The sequence below is a fragment of the Crassostrea angulata genome, chromosome 4 (genome assembly GCF_025612915.1).
Source record: "Crassostrea angulata isolate pt1a10 chromosome 4, ASM2561291v2, whole genome shotgun sequence".
NCBI lineage: Eukaryota > Metazoa > Mollusca > Bivalvia > Ostreida > Ostreidae > Magallana > Magallana angulata.
In genome coordinates, this window is record NC_069114.1 from 47,274,226 (window position 1) to 47,294,332 (window position 20,107).

General features: G+C 31.2%; 2 protein-coding genes across 5 annotated transcripts in view; one reads left to right on the forward strand and one right to left on the reverse strand.

Moving 5' to 3' along the window:
* Positions 1 to 1,592: 1,592 nt before the first annotated feature.
* LOC128179539 (uncharacterized) lies at positions 1,593 to 8,354 on the reverse strand. The gene is made up of 5 exons (XM_052846978.1): positions 8,227 to 8,354; positions 7,021 to 7,312; positions 6,413 to 6,536; positions 5,728 to 5,876; positions 1,593 to 3,659 (listed from the first exon to the last, which is right to left on the reverse strand). The coding sequence occupies exons 1-5, from the start codon at positions 8,292 to 8,294 to the stop codon at positions 3,297 to 3,299; spliced, it is 996 nt and encodes a 331-aa protein (XP_052702938.1). The 5' UTR covers positions 8,295 to 8,354; the 3' UTR covers positions 1,593 to 3,296.
* A 28-nt stretch (positions 8,355 to 8,382) lies between these two features.
* The window catches only part of LOC128179537 (uncharacterized), a 56,817-nt gene continuing 45,092 nt past the window's right edge, over positions 8,383 to 20,107 (forward strand). Inside the window, exons 1-2 of one of the 4 annotated variants that reach the window (XM_052846973.1) lie at positions 8,383 to 8,419; positions 9,144 to 9,259. The gene's annotated coding sequence lies outside the window, so the exon portion shown is untranslated. Of the gene's footprint in view, positions 8,420 to 9,018; positions 9,037 to 9,143; positions 9,260 to 11,028; positions 11,324 to 19,721; positions 19,826 to 20,107 lie in introns of those variants that run through there. The other 3 variants (XM_052846974.1, XM_052846972.1, XM_052846975.1) reach the window with 3 other exon arrangements.

A 20,107-nucleotide genomic window follows, 5' to 3' on the forward strand; every position in this document is an offset into this window, starting at 1 on the left:
TTAGGCTAAGAATGCTTTGTGCCAAGTTTGGTTGAAATTGGCCCAGTGTTTCTTGAGAAGATGTTGAAAATGTGAAAAGTTTACAGACAGACGGACAGACAGACAAAATGTGATCAGAATAGCTCCTTTAAGCTTTCAGCTCCGGTGAGCTAAAAAGCTGCATAGAAAATCTGACATAGAAATTCTTACATTTTGAAAAGTCCATAGCAACGGCAATTATTCTTGGCAAATGTCAGATTTGTTTTAAGTTGCTTTCAAGTCTAGGACATACTTGATATTTTCTCACCAAATGATATAATTTATCTATACTTTATATATGAATAATAACCATTGAAAAATGACTCAAAATATTAGAATATATCATATTTTTCAGCATTTTACCATAGCAACGGTTCTCAATTTCTATTTTTAAATTCTTAATTGCAAAACCATAATAGTGTGTACCAAAAAACTCAAGGTTTGCAATTATTATTCAAATTAAATGAAAAAAATCATACTTTGAAATTTCTTTTTAGTTACCATGGAAACACTTTTTAAATATTTGTTTCTCCATAAATGTTTTTCTTTTTCTTGAAAAATGACAATTTTGTTTGATAATATATTCTACCCTATAAGCCCCAAGTTGTGCATATTACTCACAATAAGTTCTCTAATAAGCATTAGAGTGTCATTTTTACATCTTTACCCTCTGTTACCATGGCAACGAGACCACATAGCAACAAATAAATGGTGTTAGGCTTTTTTACTTATTAAAGTCTATTAAATTGTAAAATATAGCGAAAATCCGCCACTTTGCATGGCCACTGAATTTTGATTCTTACATAGAATTGATCTTAAATTCCCTTCACCCAATGATGCTTTGTGCCATGTTTGGTTGAAATCTGCCCACTGGTACTGGAGAAGAAGATGAAAATATGAAAAGTTTACAATGACGCCAACGACTACAGACAACCGACAAATTTTGATCAGAAAAGCTCACTGGAGCTCAGGTGAGCTAAAAATGAGTTACACTTGGTCCGATTTATTTATTATTGGTTGATATAGTTCCACTGAGCAGATTGTTAAGAATCCTTTTACAAGGATGAGAGTCCTGGACCATACACTGCAGTACTGTAATCAAATGACCTCCAAATCAGATCACAATTTAAATGGATTTAAATTCCTCAGTATTTGCAGCCAGAGAGACATTGCATGATTCAATGTTTAGATGCAGATAGGAAATTAAAAGCTAAGAAAAAGAATTCAACCCAATCACCATTTTCAAAATAAATTCACAAAATTTTAATAATGTGTTTCACTTTTCAAAAGAACTAGCATCAAATCGAAACTAATTAATGGAAACCTTACTTTATTGGATGTACACATTTTTCATTTTTTTTTCTACATACAGGTTCATTGGGCCCCATTTTATGTATCAGTATGTAAAAATGTATTTGTAATTAATTGTAGGGAGAGGACAACGTAAGTTCTTGAACTGTACCTTATGTACAGTTTGTGTAAAAGTTGCAAAAAATATCTTCACACTAAACTACCCAATCACACCATTTTATGCTGCATAAAAACCATACTGATACAATCAGAGCAGACAAACTAGTTTTTAGTCTTTATTGAAAGTAAACTCAATAATAAATTTAAAGACATTCATAACATTTCTGTAGCTATTCACAACTGACAACTAAAGAAACACAAAAACTGGAACCGGTTTAAAATACGGGTGTTGCTAAAACATGGTTAAGAAAATGTAATGAAAACAAATTTAAAGGAAACTGTCGGTTCGTCAGTAATTCTATAGAATTTCCTTTGGAAAATAAAGATTAAAAACAGACACTATTTTCTGTTCCATACTATTGCAACACCCGTTACAGAATGTGTCTGAAGAACTTCATACTCGCATCAATAACATTCAAAACAGTCACAATATGAACATATAAACACATTTTGATAAATGTGAGACATCTTTTTTAATGGGGTATGAGACACCTCCATATTGTAACATAATTTCTTTATTCTGAAATAAAAAATACAGTTGAACTTTGTTATCTCAAACTAGATGGGACTGTTTAAAAACTTCGAGATATCCGAGTATTCGAGATATCGAGGATAAAATACTTAAAAAATTAGTGGTTGGGACTTACAAATTACATCCATATATCCATTGTATTTGAGATATCAGTGTTCAAGATATCGAAGTTCAACTGTATGGTAAATAACTGTACTGATATTTTTCTTTCAGATGTAATCAAAAGCCCAGTGTAACAATGGGTTCAATTACAGCATCACTAATTGAAGTTCTTAGTAATAACGTACTGAGCGATAACATTTTCAACCTTTTAAAGATTACATTTATGAGAAATTGATATATCCTTTTATAGTCATATATTGCATCATCCAAATTGACATATTAAGGTGTCTCATACCACATTAAATGAGATTCATAATAAACTCAAACTCAAAAACAACATACAGGTTTTTAATTAAACAAATGACATTTTAAACATGAATAAAAAAAATGCAAAGTACAAAAGCCATTGTTTTGTATTTACAACAATATTATGCAAATTGATAAATCACAATTTTTCAAAAGAATCATTAATGCGTTTAACAAAACATTAGTACTGTAAAACAATGGGTGAAATGGTATTATTGTAAACTTAAACTTGTGTTTTTGCATGAATTCACAACACATAAAAACTAACATGAAATAATATGGCATTATTTCTTTGGTAATTCTTTAATATTCACTGCTAAATGCAACAATTAAAGAGCAAGAAACCTATGCACTACAGTAAGAAAAAAAAATGTACAACTGTAAGTCATTATTTTATTGAATAAAGAATTTCCCAATCTTGGCCAAAGAACAGTAATTGATCAAGGGTTGGTGATCCATAATTTTTATAAAAAGATTGAAAAGACCCCAGCACCCTTACACTAAAACCAGTCCTGTCTTTGGGGGTAATATAAAGTTCATGATTTTGGTAGAGGCAAACATGTTCCCCATAATAACAAACCCTGTTCAATTCAAAATGTCTTCTAAACTAAAAAATATACAGAGGAAGCAGAAAAAATGCATTTTCATTTTTTGACTGATACCCTAAATGACTTTCTATTATACTTAAAAGGCAAGACTTTTTACCAAGCTGGGGCTACAGAGCTCCTTTTTTTTTACCAAAACTTTTGACCTTCGATCCTCATTGACTGTGTATGATGTACACATTAGATCTGAATTCTTTTAAGTAAATTATGAGATTCACCACAACAAAGATGTCCACAACATATCACGTAATACTAACGGCTCTTTACAGGAGCATATGAAGGTCCCCGTTTTCTACTTCTGAAGATGATATGGGCGTGTAAGAAAACATCATCCGACTTCGCGCTTCTGCCTCTCTCCTCTTCTTGACCTGCCACACTGTGACAACCGTCCCTATGACAACAAGAACAAGCACTCCTGCTGCGATTAGTCCTCCCACAAACAGCCAGTCTGTGGGGGCAGGGTTCGTTGTGATTCGGTGGTGCCAAGTGACGGTCATGTCTGTGTTATTGATGTACGTGTCATTGTTGTCTTTGAGGTGAATGACCGTTATATTAGCTGGGACAGGTATACATAAATCACCACGACAACAGCAAGTTTCCAACACTCCCCCTTTTTCCAAAGATATCTGAATTTGGAAATCAAATATACTAATTTCTGGAGGTGTTACCAATTATGATACAATTCAATTTCAATTTCAATTTCAATTTCTTTATTAACCAATTAAGGGCCCTCAAGGGGCAACATGAAGACTGTTGACATACAACATCCAATGAACATAAAACATTCAATAAACATATACAAGAGGGAAAGAGCTGGATGATTAAAAGAACTATGATAGACATGAACAATTAAATAATATATATGTATATATATATATGTATAATTATGTATGTTTCCATACATTCAATATAGTGTCTTCTATATATTTATGTTAAACACCATACATAAATATGTCAAGATACAAATGCACATACAAATTTGAAATAGTTTATCATATGATTGAAAAATAAAAAAAAAACCAATATTTGAATAGGAAATACAAATTAAGGCAATGCCTTTTGTAAAAATTTACCAACAGAGTTTAATATATCTAATTCTTCACGGTTTAGAATCCAAAATAATTTTTGTTTATCTTCTAGACTAGTAAAATGTTTTGCTTTAGACAAAATTAAATCAAATAGTTCCTCTCTTTCTTTTGTAAATTTGCTGCATTGGATAAGAAAATGTTCTTCATCTTCAATTTTATTAAGTGTACAATTTTTGCATATTCTTTCTGTTCTAGGTGTGTTATTATATCTGCCCGATTCAATAAAAAGTCTATGCGCTGATGTCTGCAGTCTACAGATTGGCTTTCTGTATTCAGGTCTTAATATAGTTAAATACTTTTCCAGTCTGAAGTTAGTTTTCAAAAATAAATAAGTAACAAGTTTGCCATCTTTAAGTGTTTCATTTGAGTACTGACAATCCATCAAATATTTTTTAGTCTGAGATTGTTTTAAAGAAGTAACAAAGTCTTTTTTAGAATATGTCATAATGTTTTGAATATTAAGAATGTTTAGTAGCTTTTCAATAGAGGAATACCAAGTTGTATTTTGGGCAAAATGAAGTTCTTTACTACATACAAATGCATCTTTTAATAGAGGAAACTCTGTTGTTAAATTTTCTAATCTGTAGCAATATTTTAGTAATCTATTGACAATATCATAATGTAGAGGAAATCTTCCTAGTTCAGAAAGTGAAGCATGGTTCATACTTTTCTTATTCAACCCCAATATGGTTTTACAAAATTTGCGATGTAAAGTTTCAGCTATTAAGTTGTTATAACATTGTTGTATCAGTATATCATTAAACTGTTTTATTTTTATGTTATTGACGTTAAAGATTCCCCATATTTCAGAGCCATAAAGTAAAATTGGCTTTGTAGTGTGGTCAAATACATTTAAGCTAGTCGATATCCCGGGGTTTAGACTCAGGAAGTCTTTTCGTAGTTTGAAATAAGCTTTCAGTCCCTTTTTGTGTAATTCCACCTTAGCCAGTGAGAAAGTCCCTGAAGCTGCGAAATGAATGCCTAAGTATTTGTAATTTGGTACACATTCAATATTGAAATTTTTGTAACTAAATTTATGGTTTATTGTTCTCCCAGCTTTATTAAATATAATAATTTTTGTTTTATTGGAATTAACTTGCATACCCCAGTCATCACAATATTTCTCTAAAGCATTTAATTTTTGCTGAAGTCCTTCTGGTGATGATGAAAAGATTACTATGTCATCAGCATACATTAAACAGTCTATGTTTTTTTAGTATAATGATATAGAGTCAATACAGCCCTGTAAATATGATGGCAGGTCATTTATAAACATTTTAAATAATGTGGGGCTCAAATTGTCTCCTTGACGCACCCCTAATTTGATAGGAAATGAGGAGGTAAGAAAATTATCATATTTAACACATGCTTCATTTTTCATATACATATTATTAATGATACAATAAAATTTTGTTCCCACATTATGTTGTAGTAGTTTTAGTTTCAATCCATTGTGAACAACACTATCAAAAGCTTTATGAAAATCTATAAAGCAGGCATACACTGTTCATTCTAGTTGACATCATAATATTTCTTTCCTGTAAAATTTGAGCATGTATGTGGAGATTTTATGGTAAGAACATAACAATACCCCCTGAGAACTTACATTTTTACAAACTGGAATGGGAGTTATCTCCTGACTTCCATTCACACACACTTCTGAACAATGGAGATCCTGGGACACAAGCCTCCCCTCCTGGTACCTTGTGTGGCTGAGGCACAAATCCCCTGGCCTTGGGCAAGTCTCCTTATAACCTGTTACAAACAATGCAATGCCATTTTATAATTCAAAGGATTTTTATTTATTTATTATAACTGAGTTTTTGACAAACCTTTATATACATAGTTTATGCAAGCGCATTATGGCAATCAGTGTCTTGTTGAATTGAAAATATTGGTTCATGTATTTTAGACCAATGCTCTATCTGTTTAGGATGTATAATTTACTGATCTAATATCTTTTTGTACATTTACTAATTATGTAATGCCTTGTTGAAGATGACATGTAAGTATTGCATTGTTTTATATAGAAACATGTAAACCAGCTAATAGTTTGCTTAAAAATATATATTTATTGTCTTGATGTTAAGCACACTGAGTGGGTGATTTAAAGACTAATTGCTTTGCTGAATTGCACCTTTTAAGTTTTGAACAAAGTACCTATTAAGTTGTTAAGGATGTAAGTTCATTGGTTAAGGGATCCCACAAGATCCACAAAAAATGAGCCACCATCAATTCTTATGATTAATATACAGTACTCTCTTGTTGTCTTTTAGATTGTTATATCATACCTTTGGCCACTGTCTCATTTCCCTCCATATTGTTACAGACAGGCCACATGACAAAATTTTTTGGCTTATTACATTTATCTTCATCACAACAGAAGAGAGTCACTTCTACGTTATTCACTGTCATCTACAATAGAAAACAATGGTAGTACATGTAATAACAGCGTATAATGGGTCAAAGGTGAAGGTCAGACAAAGGTCAAAGACATTGGAGGTCAAATTTGCTTCCAATATGGAATCTTTTATCAATACTGACATAATATTGTCAATAGCTGCATAAACACAAACGTAAGGTAAAGGAGTGGAAATTATCAGTGAATGTACTGGTAAATAATATCTCGGTAAACACAACAGTGATAGTGCAAATATGCCAGCCAGGCAAGCAAAAATATGAGGCTAATGCATTGTGTCTACCGTTACAGTATTTAATCAGCAACACTATATACAATCAATGAATATAAAGTGCAAAATATGTGAGAATTTCAGCATACTGTTGGCATTGTTATACATGTACTGACAAAAACACCTTGTGTAATATAATATGCAATATTAACTTGTCAGGTAAATTGAGAAATCCTAATTATAATTAACATGATTTATAGACTTCAAACCTGTACTGGTTTCTGGACAATGCTACTGTTACAGAGTCCCTGAACATCACAGGAGGCGTTGATGTGACTCAGGCGAGCAGAAATAGGGTTCTTCTCAAACGACAAGGTAGAACTAGTACTGTTGACAGTCTGGTACATCAGATAATAGCAGAAAGTCTTTGTCTCATTTGATGAACTCTCTCCAGCTGTCTGTCCCATGAGTGTCTGTCCTGTGGGTGCTGAGGAAATGGCTGGGCAAGACTCGACTGACATAGCGGTATCATGGCCATTCCAGCATATCAACTCTTTTCCACTTAATGAACAAAAATATTGTCAACATAAACATGATAAAGTTATAGAAAAGAATAAGTTGTGATGCTAGACCTACAAAGTACTAGTTTTAGATCTTAATTGCCACACAATCTAACATATAAAATTAGGAGATGCAGAGAATCAAGCATGAATTGATCTTATGCCTGTATTATTATAGCTCTGCAACATACATTATAATTTCTGTTTCTATTTAAATATAAATTTTCTGGCTTTACATAAGTTGTACTTGGGTTATGATTCTGACTAGAGTTGCAGGGGTTCCAGATTTGATTCACGGTCCAGCAGTATGTTTTTTATTGTATTCATATGCTCATCCCTCCTTTTCTACTACAAATGGTGCTGTGACCTTCCTTGATCAGGCAATATAAATAGAATGGGTTCTGACAAAGAGAGCTTGTGTTGTGTCTTTCGGGTTGAAGACTATTTAAGGAGGGAGGAATCATGAATGTACTTATAAGTTGGGGCTATATAAATGGACCGTGGATATCAGCCTGGGTAGCTCAGAGGTCAAGTTCCTGACTGAAGTTGCAGGGGTCTTGGGTTCGATTCCCGGTCCAGCCATATGTTTTTATTATATTTATATACCCATTCCTCCTTCAAAATTAATTAAGAGAGTAAAAAATTGGTTGAATAAATTTAAATTGAAACTTCGTGAATGGTAACTTTTTGGGGGCAATTTACTTCTGTTATTGTCAATTATTTATTTGCTATCATGTTCCTGTTCACAGCTCCGCTCAACCAACCGTTCTTTTTCGCGTTTTATAGTAAAACCTTATAGCTATAGACAATACAAACACGTTCATCTGTTGGTTTAGCTGTTACTACTGATGTTCGTCGACACTGTTGACATTTCATTCATTTTTAAATACACAAACAACTGCACAAATCATTTACCTCGTTAAGTAAATCCCACAACCTGTTAGGAGAAGAAAGGCGCACTTTGAAAATATCGTAATAATCATTTTTTTAGATATTCTAAAATGAAAGTAGATTCTCCCTCTAAATGCCAGAATAACACCGGGTTCAATGTTCCGGAATATATCGTACGTATTCGCAGTTTTAGGAAGAGACCAGGTTTTGAATTAAGGTATACACTTTTACCATGTTTACAGTGATTCCATAAAATTTAAGGGTTTTTGATTGTACTTTAGCAAAATAAGGACCTCATTTCAACAGAGATTTTTGTCATATCCAGGTATATTTCATTATTTCATGTGTGCATCTTTTGGAAGCTGCAAGTGCTGTGCACTGCAACATGTGTACAGGTGTGTATGGGTTGTCAGAAGCCGAGTCATTCAACACACTGTCAGGAACATATTGTTTGCCAAAAGCACTATAGGGTCAAATTTTATTTAAATCAAAGTGCCTAAGTAATCAAAATGACAAGCAAGTAATAAATTAAATTATTCTCTTTAAAAATTTGAGAAGTGGACAGGCATATGCCTATACATCCACTTCGATGTAGGCTATGTCTGTCCACTTCTCAAAAGAGAATAATAATAAATTATAAACAATGTGTCAGCAATTGTGTTGATCTATTTTTGCCATGATTAATTTTGCCAATCAATTTATTATTGCAGAAAATATTTATGTTAAAATTATCTCGCTTCATGTTGCAAACAAGCAAGTTAACAAATTTTCTTCATTTTTGCAAAATCTGAAATTGGCCGGGTGCAACCACCCCATCCCCATCCCCAGGCAAGGGTGGGTTTTTTTCTGACACATCAATTGTATTTATTTTAAAAAAAATTATGGTTATGCTAACTGTCAAAAGAATTTATTATAATAACAATAATAAATTTATCTTGTAGGTGGATATGTGTCCAAATTATTTCTTTCGTTCAGAACTTGTTCAGTTCATAATTTGTTTGTGATGGACCATGCTATGATCATCAGAAGAACTACCAAACTGTTTCAGAAATGTCAGGTAATATTTAGGGCTTTAGCTTTGAAAAATTATAGAAACTGTTCCTTTCTTTTTTTTTTTTTTTTTTTAAAGAAGATTTTTTATATATATAGTACACTTTCTGATGTATGATGTTTTCTCTTTCTCATGAAATTTTAGCTCCTATCATTTTAGCAGGTCCCAGTGAGCTTAGCTGCAATAATTAATGTACATGTACCCTACATGTACCCCCCTCGCATTTTGTTTTAAAAAAAATTATCTGACAAGGGGAGAAGGTTACATATTATTTCAGCTAAGGTGTGTTTTGCTGATCAATGTTTGCATAATGTGTAAATAGCTTTTTTACTACACTTTTATAATCTAAGTGATTGCTTGAGCTGCCTTTAATTGCACAAAAGATGATTTTGGGATTGTTGTTCCCAAAAAATGAACGAACATTATTTGTTTTCCTTGGGAGATTAGCTTTAAGATGATTTTAATAATTAATTCATAAATTAAGGAATGAATTATATCTGGTGGGGGCTGAGAGTATATAACAAAAAATATAAAGATCGAGATGTAAAGCTTTAGCTTGGGAAAACAGTCAATGACATTATGATGAAAAGTTGTGACAGTTTGATAGATCACAATTATGATTTTGAATTAAATTTCAATATTCAAGATAATACATGTAATATGTAAGTTTAGATGTCAAAAAATCTTCAGTAATAGAAAGAACACTGAATAAAAATTTAGATAAACATGATTTATTGAAACTATAGTCAGTGCTTAGCGGAATTTCTGCTGCTCTGGTTAGCAATTTGGTCCATGGGCCCCATGTTTAAATGTCTCTCAGTATGTTGATCGTATTGTGGAGAAAATTTATCACTTACAGATCAAACTACTCAGTTGTTGCCAGCAAGAAATGTGGATGCGTCTGATCTTTTCAATTGTAAATAACTGTCATTTGGGATATGCATGTACATGTGTAATGAAATGAAATAATCTTTTAAAATCTGAAAAATCAAATAAGTTGTGTGTAATGCAACCATTATAGTGATAAAGTTGTCAATGACGACATTTAAGTGTAATGAATCATGCATTAGAATTGTAATGAAAAAACATTGATCACTTTATTGAAGGAAAACGTTAACATATATATTAGGGTTTTTAAAAATTACCGGTTATAGATTCTGTCAAACAGCAATAAAATTCAGGTACGATATCCCACAGGAAGCATCATTATTGGAATATATTTAAAAGTAGCTTTCTTCATGGTTATTCATGAAAAAATAATTACAACTTAATTCTAAAATGATATGAAATAGAACAGAAATACATGAAGTTACTGCATGTATTTTATGCTGGAGTTAACAATATTTAAGAATTTTAAAGTGTATATACAAACATCACCTGGCTAGTTAGATGCAGTCATATGTGAAAGACATTAGGATTTATCTGATCAATGTTTTAACAAACCGAAGTTGAAGTGAAATGTCTTTGTAGATAATTCTAAAAATAAATCTGACGTGGTGCATTAGGCACTAATTCATGTACATTACATTTTTTTCTCATGAACCTGGCACACTACAAAAAAGTTTTCACTGAAATTAAAAGGCACACTAATTAATTACGGTAGTAATTTGCTGTAATGTTATGGCTGTGCTAAGGGATTACAGATTTTCTGCAGTGAATTTTCACACTTGCTCAATTAGTTAGAGTACTTTGTTTATTCAAGGCTTTTTGGCCTTTTAAAGATGTATCTTCTTGAATCAATAACTTGTTGTTAATGTAAATTATTTTTGGTAGTGGTTACAACATGATTTTAACTTTAGAGCCTAGCTTATTATCAATACATATGTGACACTTCTGTACCAAGTTAACCATTTAAAAACCTGGGAAGTGGAATGCAGGATTTAATTTGCACCCTGGGCACCATGGGTTAAGCGACCAATTCATGTTTTGTCAATATTGTTCTCCAGGATTTACAGAGATAGGTTTATGTGATTTTATTGTCCGTGAAAAATTGAAGAAAATTTTTCGAACGTTTTTGGATTGAAATTATTCCCCTTTTAATTTTTAAATGGATTTTCATTAATTTTTAAGGTAAGCCATTTAATTTTTTTATCATTTTGACTTATTTAAAACATTTTTTGGGTACCGGTACTTCTAAATTTCCTTTTAACATTTTTATTAATAAGAAAAAATTCTTTTTAATGTCAGTTTTAAGGCAGTATCTTTTTTAATTGTCACAAATAATCTTTCTGCAAATCAGTTCATAATTCATTATCACCATGCATGCAATTGTATTAAAAAAAAAAATATCAAGTATGATTTATAAAATTTATTTTTTATGTTTTTTCTTTTTCCTTTTTTGACAAATTGATAAAAAAGTCATACTTGGTAAATTTCCTTTTTCATTTTATTGATGTAAATTTAAAACTGCTACATTTTACATTCTTCTTTACATTCTACGAAATTTCTGATCAATATCCCACACACATGGAACATTGTGTTTTTCTTTGTGACTCTTAAAATGGATAATGATAATGATAATGAAATATTGGTTTAAAAGAACATATTGATTCTGTCAAAATATGCAGGAAAATTGTCCAAGATCACACATTGAATCACCAACAGAACCAGATGATTCACTTTGAAACAAATGGACTTTGATATGGTTAATGTTGTAAACTAATTTTAATGAATATAGGTAAAAATCTTATGATACAGATTTAATTCATTTTCACTTTGTTCAAGTTATAATGCCCATCAAATATCAAATTACATTCCATCCTTCAAAATCATGACATGCAAGGGGAGTTTAAATTATTGCCACAAAGTAATGATAAATTTAAAGTAAATTTAACAAATCAATAGAGACTATACATTTTAAGCATTACCAACATTTTGAGAATGTTCATTTATATTGAAAGGAACTTTTATATGTCAATTCATGAACGGAAGTTAATTAGTACAGATATCTTAAAATTGAAGTATTTATTTATTATTCAAAATGATATGTATCACTATTTGCTTAACCTGAAAATTAATGCCAGTAAAACAACAAATTATTTCATGGGAAGGCAATTTTATCAACATCTAAGAATTATTCTGAAAGTTTATAATCTTCAGTGATGAAACTTACAGATGTATACTCATGTCTGAACAGCTTCAAGGCCTTGCAGCCTGAAAACAGTTTGTCAGCTTAAAATTAAAGCATTTACAGTCACCAAAGAATTTTCACACCAAATTGAATTGAACATTTTGGTGTAGTTAACGTCCACTACCTGTCTTTTGGCCACAGCCATTTCAATTTAGGTGTACACCTTTGTAATTTGTGTAGAGTCTGTCTTCAGAAGATCAATGGAAGCAAAGCTTCCTTTATTTAAAATGAAAATTTATCATGGTAATAAATCAGGAAGATTTTTGGTTTCTTTAAATCCAGGACAGACATTAGTTGGGTGGCCATTTAAAGGGGGCGCTAAGTGAGATAACATTAAGGCCCCTGTCTGTAGAAGCCCTTTAATACTGTAGACTCCTTATTTTCGCGAGTACTTCATTCTGCAATTCTATCGTTTTGCTTCAAATCGCGAGAATATTAAATCGCGAATACCGATTTTTCACATTTCCTAAGTTATATCTGTCCGAAAATTAAAGCAAGATTTAAGAATCCGTGAGATGTACCTCTCATGATTTTACACAGATATTAATTCCTCGCATTTATAATTAGGAGTTACAGTACACTAATCAGTCTGAATCTGTGTACCTGTCCATCTGATATACTGTAGATTCCTTAATAAATTTGAGGATTTAAGATTTGCCTAAAATTAAGAGAATCACATTTTGCAGGTTTTAAAACTGGAAAGAAGATGGGTGGATAAGGTGTGTAAAATGCCCATGCATACACTGTCGGAAAAGCTGCTGAAAAATTAAAATATCAATAAATCTGATATTTGTTTAACATATCATTGATTTGTAACCTATAAATATGTTCAATACTTGAAATATGTTGACTCAAACAGGCGTGTATTGTGTATTTAGACACCCTACTTTTTTGTGTCTGAAATGGCTCAGTGGTTAGAGCACTTGACATAAACTAACCTTATAGATCTAGACTTTTAATGTTATGGGTTCGATACCACCAAAATCTAATGCAATATTTTTTTCGTATCATTTGTTTAATATATTTAAAACTGAATATAATTAGAAATTGCGCGTTTGCAAACTTGTATTCTAATATATTTTAATAGATTTACTTGGGAAAAATAAATTCAAAATTGGTTTTTCACAACTGCATCGAATGGGCATTTGTGCTATCTCATCCCCCATCTTCTTTGCATTAATTTTTCTGATAGTTATGCATATGAACAATCAATTTTATATTCTTGCGATCTGACATAAAATTGTGAATCTAGAGATTTCCAAAGTTCTATGCGGTACTCATTTAAAAGGACATGCACCAACTTCGAACTAATTTTAAGATCAAAAGTGAGGATGAAAATACATCTATAAAAAAATTCTTTTCTAGACTGTATTCTCTCAACCCATGCAATCATAATTTGACTCCTTAATCATGTAAATTCACCAAGAGTGCTTATACAAAGTTTCTATGTCATCAATTAAGGGCATAGTAAATCTTGTCTGGATCAAAAATATTTCTTTTCTTCATTAATGTCATTAGGCTTATTGTTTAAACTTCACAAAAAATAACAGAAAAAATTAAAGCTTTAAAACCCTTATTATAAGGCCTTGCATTTTTTCTCTTACCTTTGTAAAACATATGCATGCAATTAATCCATTGATTTTTTACTTGATCTCATGACTGTCGTGTCAGTGATTACTTGATTATGATTTAATAGCATGATGGATAAGAAGTGCATTAGTCAAATTATCAAAAATTTAATTTATTAAATGTAAACAAAAGCCCCAGGCGGATTTGAACTCATAATATTTAGTTCACAAGCCCAGTACTTTAACCACTGAGCTTTGACAATATTCAATCGTTGGCAAATTCATTGAATACAAACAATTTAATAAAACATTTAAAACGCCATCTTGTGATGTAGTGTCTAGGTGTAGTGAGGTACCTTAATCATTTAATCTCATTGACAACTAAAAATATACAAATGCAAGCTAGATCAGACCCTCTCCCAAACCTAATCAAATGTCATGGATATAAAAAAAAATTAAAAAGCAATAACTTTTAGTCCTTCTTCATTTTTATTTTTTTCAATTTAGAATTCAACTCCAATTTTGTGTATATTATTTTTTAGTACTGGTGTAAATCTACTTATTAGAATTATTCTTAATGAAATGATGGGAAATTGCTAGAAGAATGCATGGATGTAAAATCCCATTTACAAAACTTTTTTTATGGCACTCATATACTTGACATTGAAACTGATCAGAAAATCTCTTTCAGAGGGGTGAAATTACCGTATAAATTGACACCTGATAAACATGTACTTTTAAAAGATAACTGACCTTTTTTTATTAAGTTTTTTTTAACCAATTAACAGATTTTATCTGCAGTTTATTTGGAAGTTTGTGTGTAAAACTTAAATTACTGATATATATTTAGTATATACTTTGTACCTTTAAATTGATTATAGTAGGAGGCTTTTGCAGTCAGATTTAAAAAAAAAAGAATTGAATCCAAAGCACAAAAAAAACAACTTTAATTTTGACACGATACTAAACAAGTGGCACCTTGAAATTAAGGCATTTTTAATTTCCCAGAGCAAATTTAACCACTTATGAAATGAATTCTGTTGACAGTTAAATCTGTGAATTTTATGGGGTAACTGATAAGGGGAAATTTCTCTGCAAAGCTAATCAGCCATGAGGGATCGAATCAAAGTTACATAAAATTGGGGATATTGGAGAGCTTTGCGTGATATTACATCTTAAAGTTTACCCCCTAGTCTGTGTAGAATTCTTTTTTTTTTAAACACGACAGTTTGGTAATTCTTTCTAGCTCAGGTATGATTGTGTAAATATTAAAAAGCTAGGTTTTTGACCTAGCATGCTTCACAATATTATTAAGTACAAGAGTTCTTGGGTCTCTAAAGATAACACCTGCAGACATTTCTATTGGATAATAGGACAAGGATGTTTAAAAGGTTTCAGTCCTTGGTATGTAACTTAGCACAAAGTGGTACATGAATTTTTTAAAGGAAACAGAAATAATCCACTAAGATTTTATTGTCACATACTGAGTGAGAAAAAAAAAATGAATTTTAAGAGAAAATTACATTCCGTTTGAAATGCTACATTGGATTTTAAATACCGGTACCTTTAGATTTTCAAACTCTTTGCTGTAGTATTAAAGTATTTTTCTCTTCCTTCTTTGTTTATTTGGTACATTTACTAATACTAATCATATATTTCATTTATAAATAACATGGTATTATTTTAACTCAGAATTCCATTAAATTCTGATTTTAGATTTAGTTGCTAATGCTGCATGCTGTGTAGAAGAAACATATGAAGGTTACAATCATTGATATATGTTATATAGTATTTTTGAAATTATCATTTGTATAGTCCAATCCACACTTTGCAAAAGTTGTTTCCCTTGCGGGATCAACCCAAAGGTCAAAAGGCTAAAAACAAACTTTTTCCTTCTTTATGCTACCAAATATTTGGGCGGCCTGTGATAAAATCTCTTTGAACTTAATTTATTTCTTCAATGTGTGGGTTGTCCCATCCTGGGGCAATCAAAATACACAACGGAAACGGAATTTTATTGTCAAATGACAAAGTTACAAATCCCTAAACTACAAAGGCTACTGTGAGACCCTGGGTGCGGCTAAGGGACATAACTTTTTTAAAGTGTGGATTGATCTTTAGTCTATATATATACATAATTATATAACTGTAATCATCATTTCAATTAAGTGTGTATATGTGTATGAATCAAGTTATGTACTTAATATTTTTTTTCTTTATTAATTTTTTAAATATTTATCATTTACAGATTGGTATATTCTCGGAGGGGGGAGGGTGATAGTTTATATATTTCTGTGTGCTGTTGTTAGTTGAGACATGCACAGAAGGGTTTAAGTCCTTGCCTGGCATGCGTCAAATTGCTTTTTAATTCCTTTTCATATCTGAAGTGTAAACAAATCACTTCAGGCCAATAAAATCCCATTGTCTTTGACAATCGACGCAGAATTTAACATACAATTAAATTCTAGGTACGTTAATAGACTTCCACAACAACATGTACTAGCTGTATATATACACAGCAGTCATAACGTTATGCACATAATTGCCTCAATACATCCATGCACTGGGCGAGTACCGTCACCTGCACCCGCATTGTAAAACAAACTATATACCTCTGATGTTGATTGCAACCCTTTTACTCACAGCTGGAAATGAAACGTTATAATCTCTTTAACCCCACACCATATACACAGCCATTTTTTCTCCTACATCTAAGACGCAGACTACAGGAATGTTATTGTCATCACTTTCAACTTTCTGATGTCACATTCACACATTTTCCCAACCATGCAGACATGTTACATTTGGGGAGGGGGGGGGGGGGGTAGTTGGCAGACCTCCCACTTTTTGCATAGCAAAGATTTTTCTTAATTTTAATTATTCGTAAATCGTCATAGAGACTTGCCAACAATATTACACTTTGGTGCCAAAAGTATATCAATTTTTTTCTTTTCACTACATATTTCATTGAAAACCAACTTTTTTTAAAGAAACGTTAAAAAGTAACCAGTAAACTGAATTTTAAAAGACTTAGATTGATAAATTCTGAATTTCCATAGCTTTTTTTGGCGTTATATTTCTATAATTTTCCAACCTTCAGTTTCTGAAATTTGACATTCGAATTCACAATCCAAAGGGAGATTTTTTGGTTTGCATATTGCAATAGATACTAGTATACAGTAGAGCTATTAAAAAATAAATTGCCTTAATTTGTATTTCCTATTCAAATATTGGTTTTTTATTTTTCAATCATATGATAAACTATTTCAAATTTGTATGTGCATTTGTATCTTGACATATTTATGTATGGTGTTTAACATAAATATATAGAAGACACTATATTGAATGTATGGAAACATACATTATTATACATATATATATATACATATATACTATTTAATTGTTCATGTCTGTCATAGTTCTTTAAATCATCCAGCTCTTTCCCTCTTGTATATGTTTATTGAATGTTTTATGTTCATTGGATGTTGTATGTCAACAGTCTTCATGTTGCCCCTTGAGGGCCCTTAATTGGTTAATAAAGAAATTGAAATTGAAATTGAAATATTAAAAAATATCTTTGAGTTGTGTGTGAAATATAAAATTTTACAAATGAGTTGTCAAAAAAATGTTTCAATTATATGTATGTCAAAAAATGCAAATTGAATCTACTTAAACCAGTATATATAAAATTTCTTTAAAATCTGACCAAAGAAAAACATTTTAAAATAAGTCTTGTTTTCAATGAAATATATTTGGGAAAAAGGAAAAAAATGACATCGTTTTGGCAGGTGAGTGTTTATAAGGTATATCAATAAATGTAAGCCTCATATGCTATCATCGTTATTGCATATAACTAAAGCAACTAAAGCTTAAATCAGAAATTTTGGAATTCCGAGTTGAATAATTATCCAAATATTATTCAATTAAATCGAGTATCAATACCCTGTTATTAATGTTAATTCTTTCCTTATGTGCAAGTTATAGTTCTCGCAGTATCTAATTTCTCTAAAATCTCTGCCAGTGTTGTTTTATTTGCAATTTATACTTGGAATACCAAAGAGAAATATTTACATGACACATTATTCATAAGTTTGAAAATAAATAAAAGCTAGGGTATTTTTAGTCTTCAATCACCTTTAAATGGGGACTTGGATCAAGTGGAAGCAGACCAGGGAAGGACCTTTATAAACTAAATGTGAAGAAATTTGATATATTAAAAACGAAATTTTAGCATATCCTATAGATTTATGTATTTTTATTAACCGGGTTTTCCAACGGAAAAATCCAGTTATTAAAATGGTGAAAATGGCAGGCGGGTGGGTGGGTGGGCAGCTGCCAGATGAGTACCTTCATTGTACGGATAACTCCTCCTACAGTTTTCAAGATAGGAAGTTGTTCTTTTGCAGATCAATTGTACATATATCAGAGGTGTGCATATTGCTAGGATTTTGATTTCCAATAATTAATCGAAAAAATACCAGCTTTTGAACTTATTAATTTTTAGGCAAAATATTGCATATAGGGTACCTTCATTGTACAGATAACTCCTCCTACAGTTCTAAAGATAGGAAGTTGTTCTTTTGCAGATCAATTGTACATATATCAGAGGTGTGCATATTGCTGGGATTTTGATGTCTGATAATTCAGCCAAAAAATACCAGCTTTTGAACTTAGTCATTTTTTGGCAAAATATTGCATATAGGGTACCCTAATTGTACGGATAACTCCTCCTACAGTTTTCAAGATAGGAAGTTGTTCTTTTGCAGATCAATTGTACATATATCAGAGGTGTGCATATTGCTAGGATTTTGATTTCTGATTATTTATGAAAAAAATACTAGCTTTTGAACTTAGTCATTTTTTGGCAAAATGTTGCATATAGGGTACTCCATTTCACTAGATACGGGTTGACATGGATTATGGATACAGTTCACATAAAAGAAAACCTGGTTTGCTGTCACATTGACAGCTTTTCACTTGCAAAGACTTTATGTTGATAATTAGATACAGTATGTAATTTTAGTAAAATGCAATTTGATTTATTGATTCTATTTCTCTTACCTCAGTTATATATTCTGTTGTATATATTAGATATATACTTGATTGTTATTTCATCACTGTTGCTGATAAGATTGATTTAATGACAAAATCAAATTTATTGAAAATCTGTCTTTTATCTGATCATTATTTCCTGCACTGGCTGCTAAGATTCAGATTTCTAGAATGATTTAATCAATTCCTGATTTTGTTGTGTTTAATTTTGTTTTACTCATTTAAACTTTAATATTTTGGGAATTTATTAAGTGTTTAAATTTATTTAATTGAACTGTTAAGACAACTGGATGGTTGCAGCTCTTTTTAGGCTGTATGTACCTCGTTCAGATCTCTTTATGAAGTTATAAGAAAATGGTCAATTAAATTTTAAAGTAGTGAAATGTTTGGATTCTTTCTTTACTAAATAATAGTTTATATAAAACCAAAAATATCTTGAGTAAAAGTCTTAGGTAGATCTGATGGTTAATTAGTTGTCCATCCAGCCTCCTGAGAATTTTACGAAAAATATTTGTTGCGAAAAAAAAACCCTCTGGCAACACAACCATAAAGATTGGATTTGGTGTGTACCCATTCAGCCATATAGGTCTCAGCAAAATTCCATTGTTGAGGTGTGAAACGTACATGCTGAATGTCATTGTATCTAGTGTGTTAATTAAATAAGATGATAGGTATCTGTAATTTGACACCCTTGAATGCAGTCAGGCTTGAGTAGTGATGTAAACTATTGTAACAGTATGTTCCCTGCCAAAATGACAACTGTTCATAATGAGTTGACAGCCTTCTTTAATCTGGATGCCTATGAGATGATCAAACTTTAAGGTTTTCTCTGTGGTTATGTTTTTTAAAAGTTAGAATTATGCAAGAAATTAAGCTTGAACTTTCAATTAGCTAAAAGCTGTATGTTTCCTAAAGAACCTACCATGAATATTTGATTATGAAAATGTTTATATTATCATGTTTTAATTTTGAAATAATCGGCTATTATATATTGTAATACATGTACTATATACATGTTATGGTTTAATGTAGATTAAAACAAATTATTAATCTTGTTAGGAAATAATTGATTACCGGTATCATAATGTGTGACTTTTAAAACCA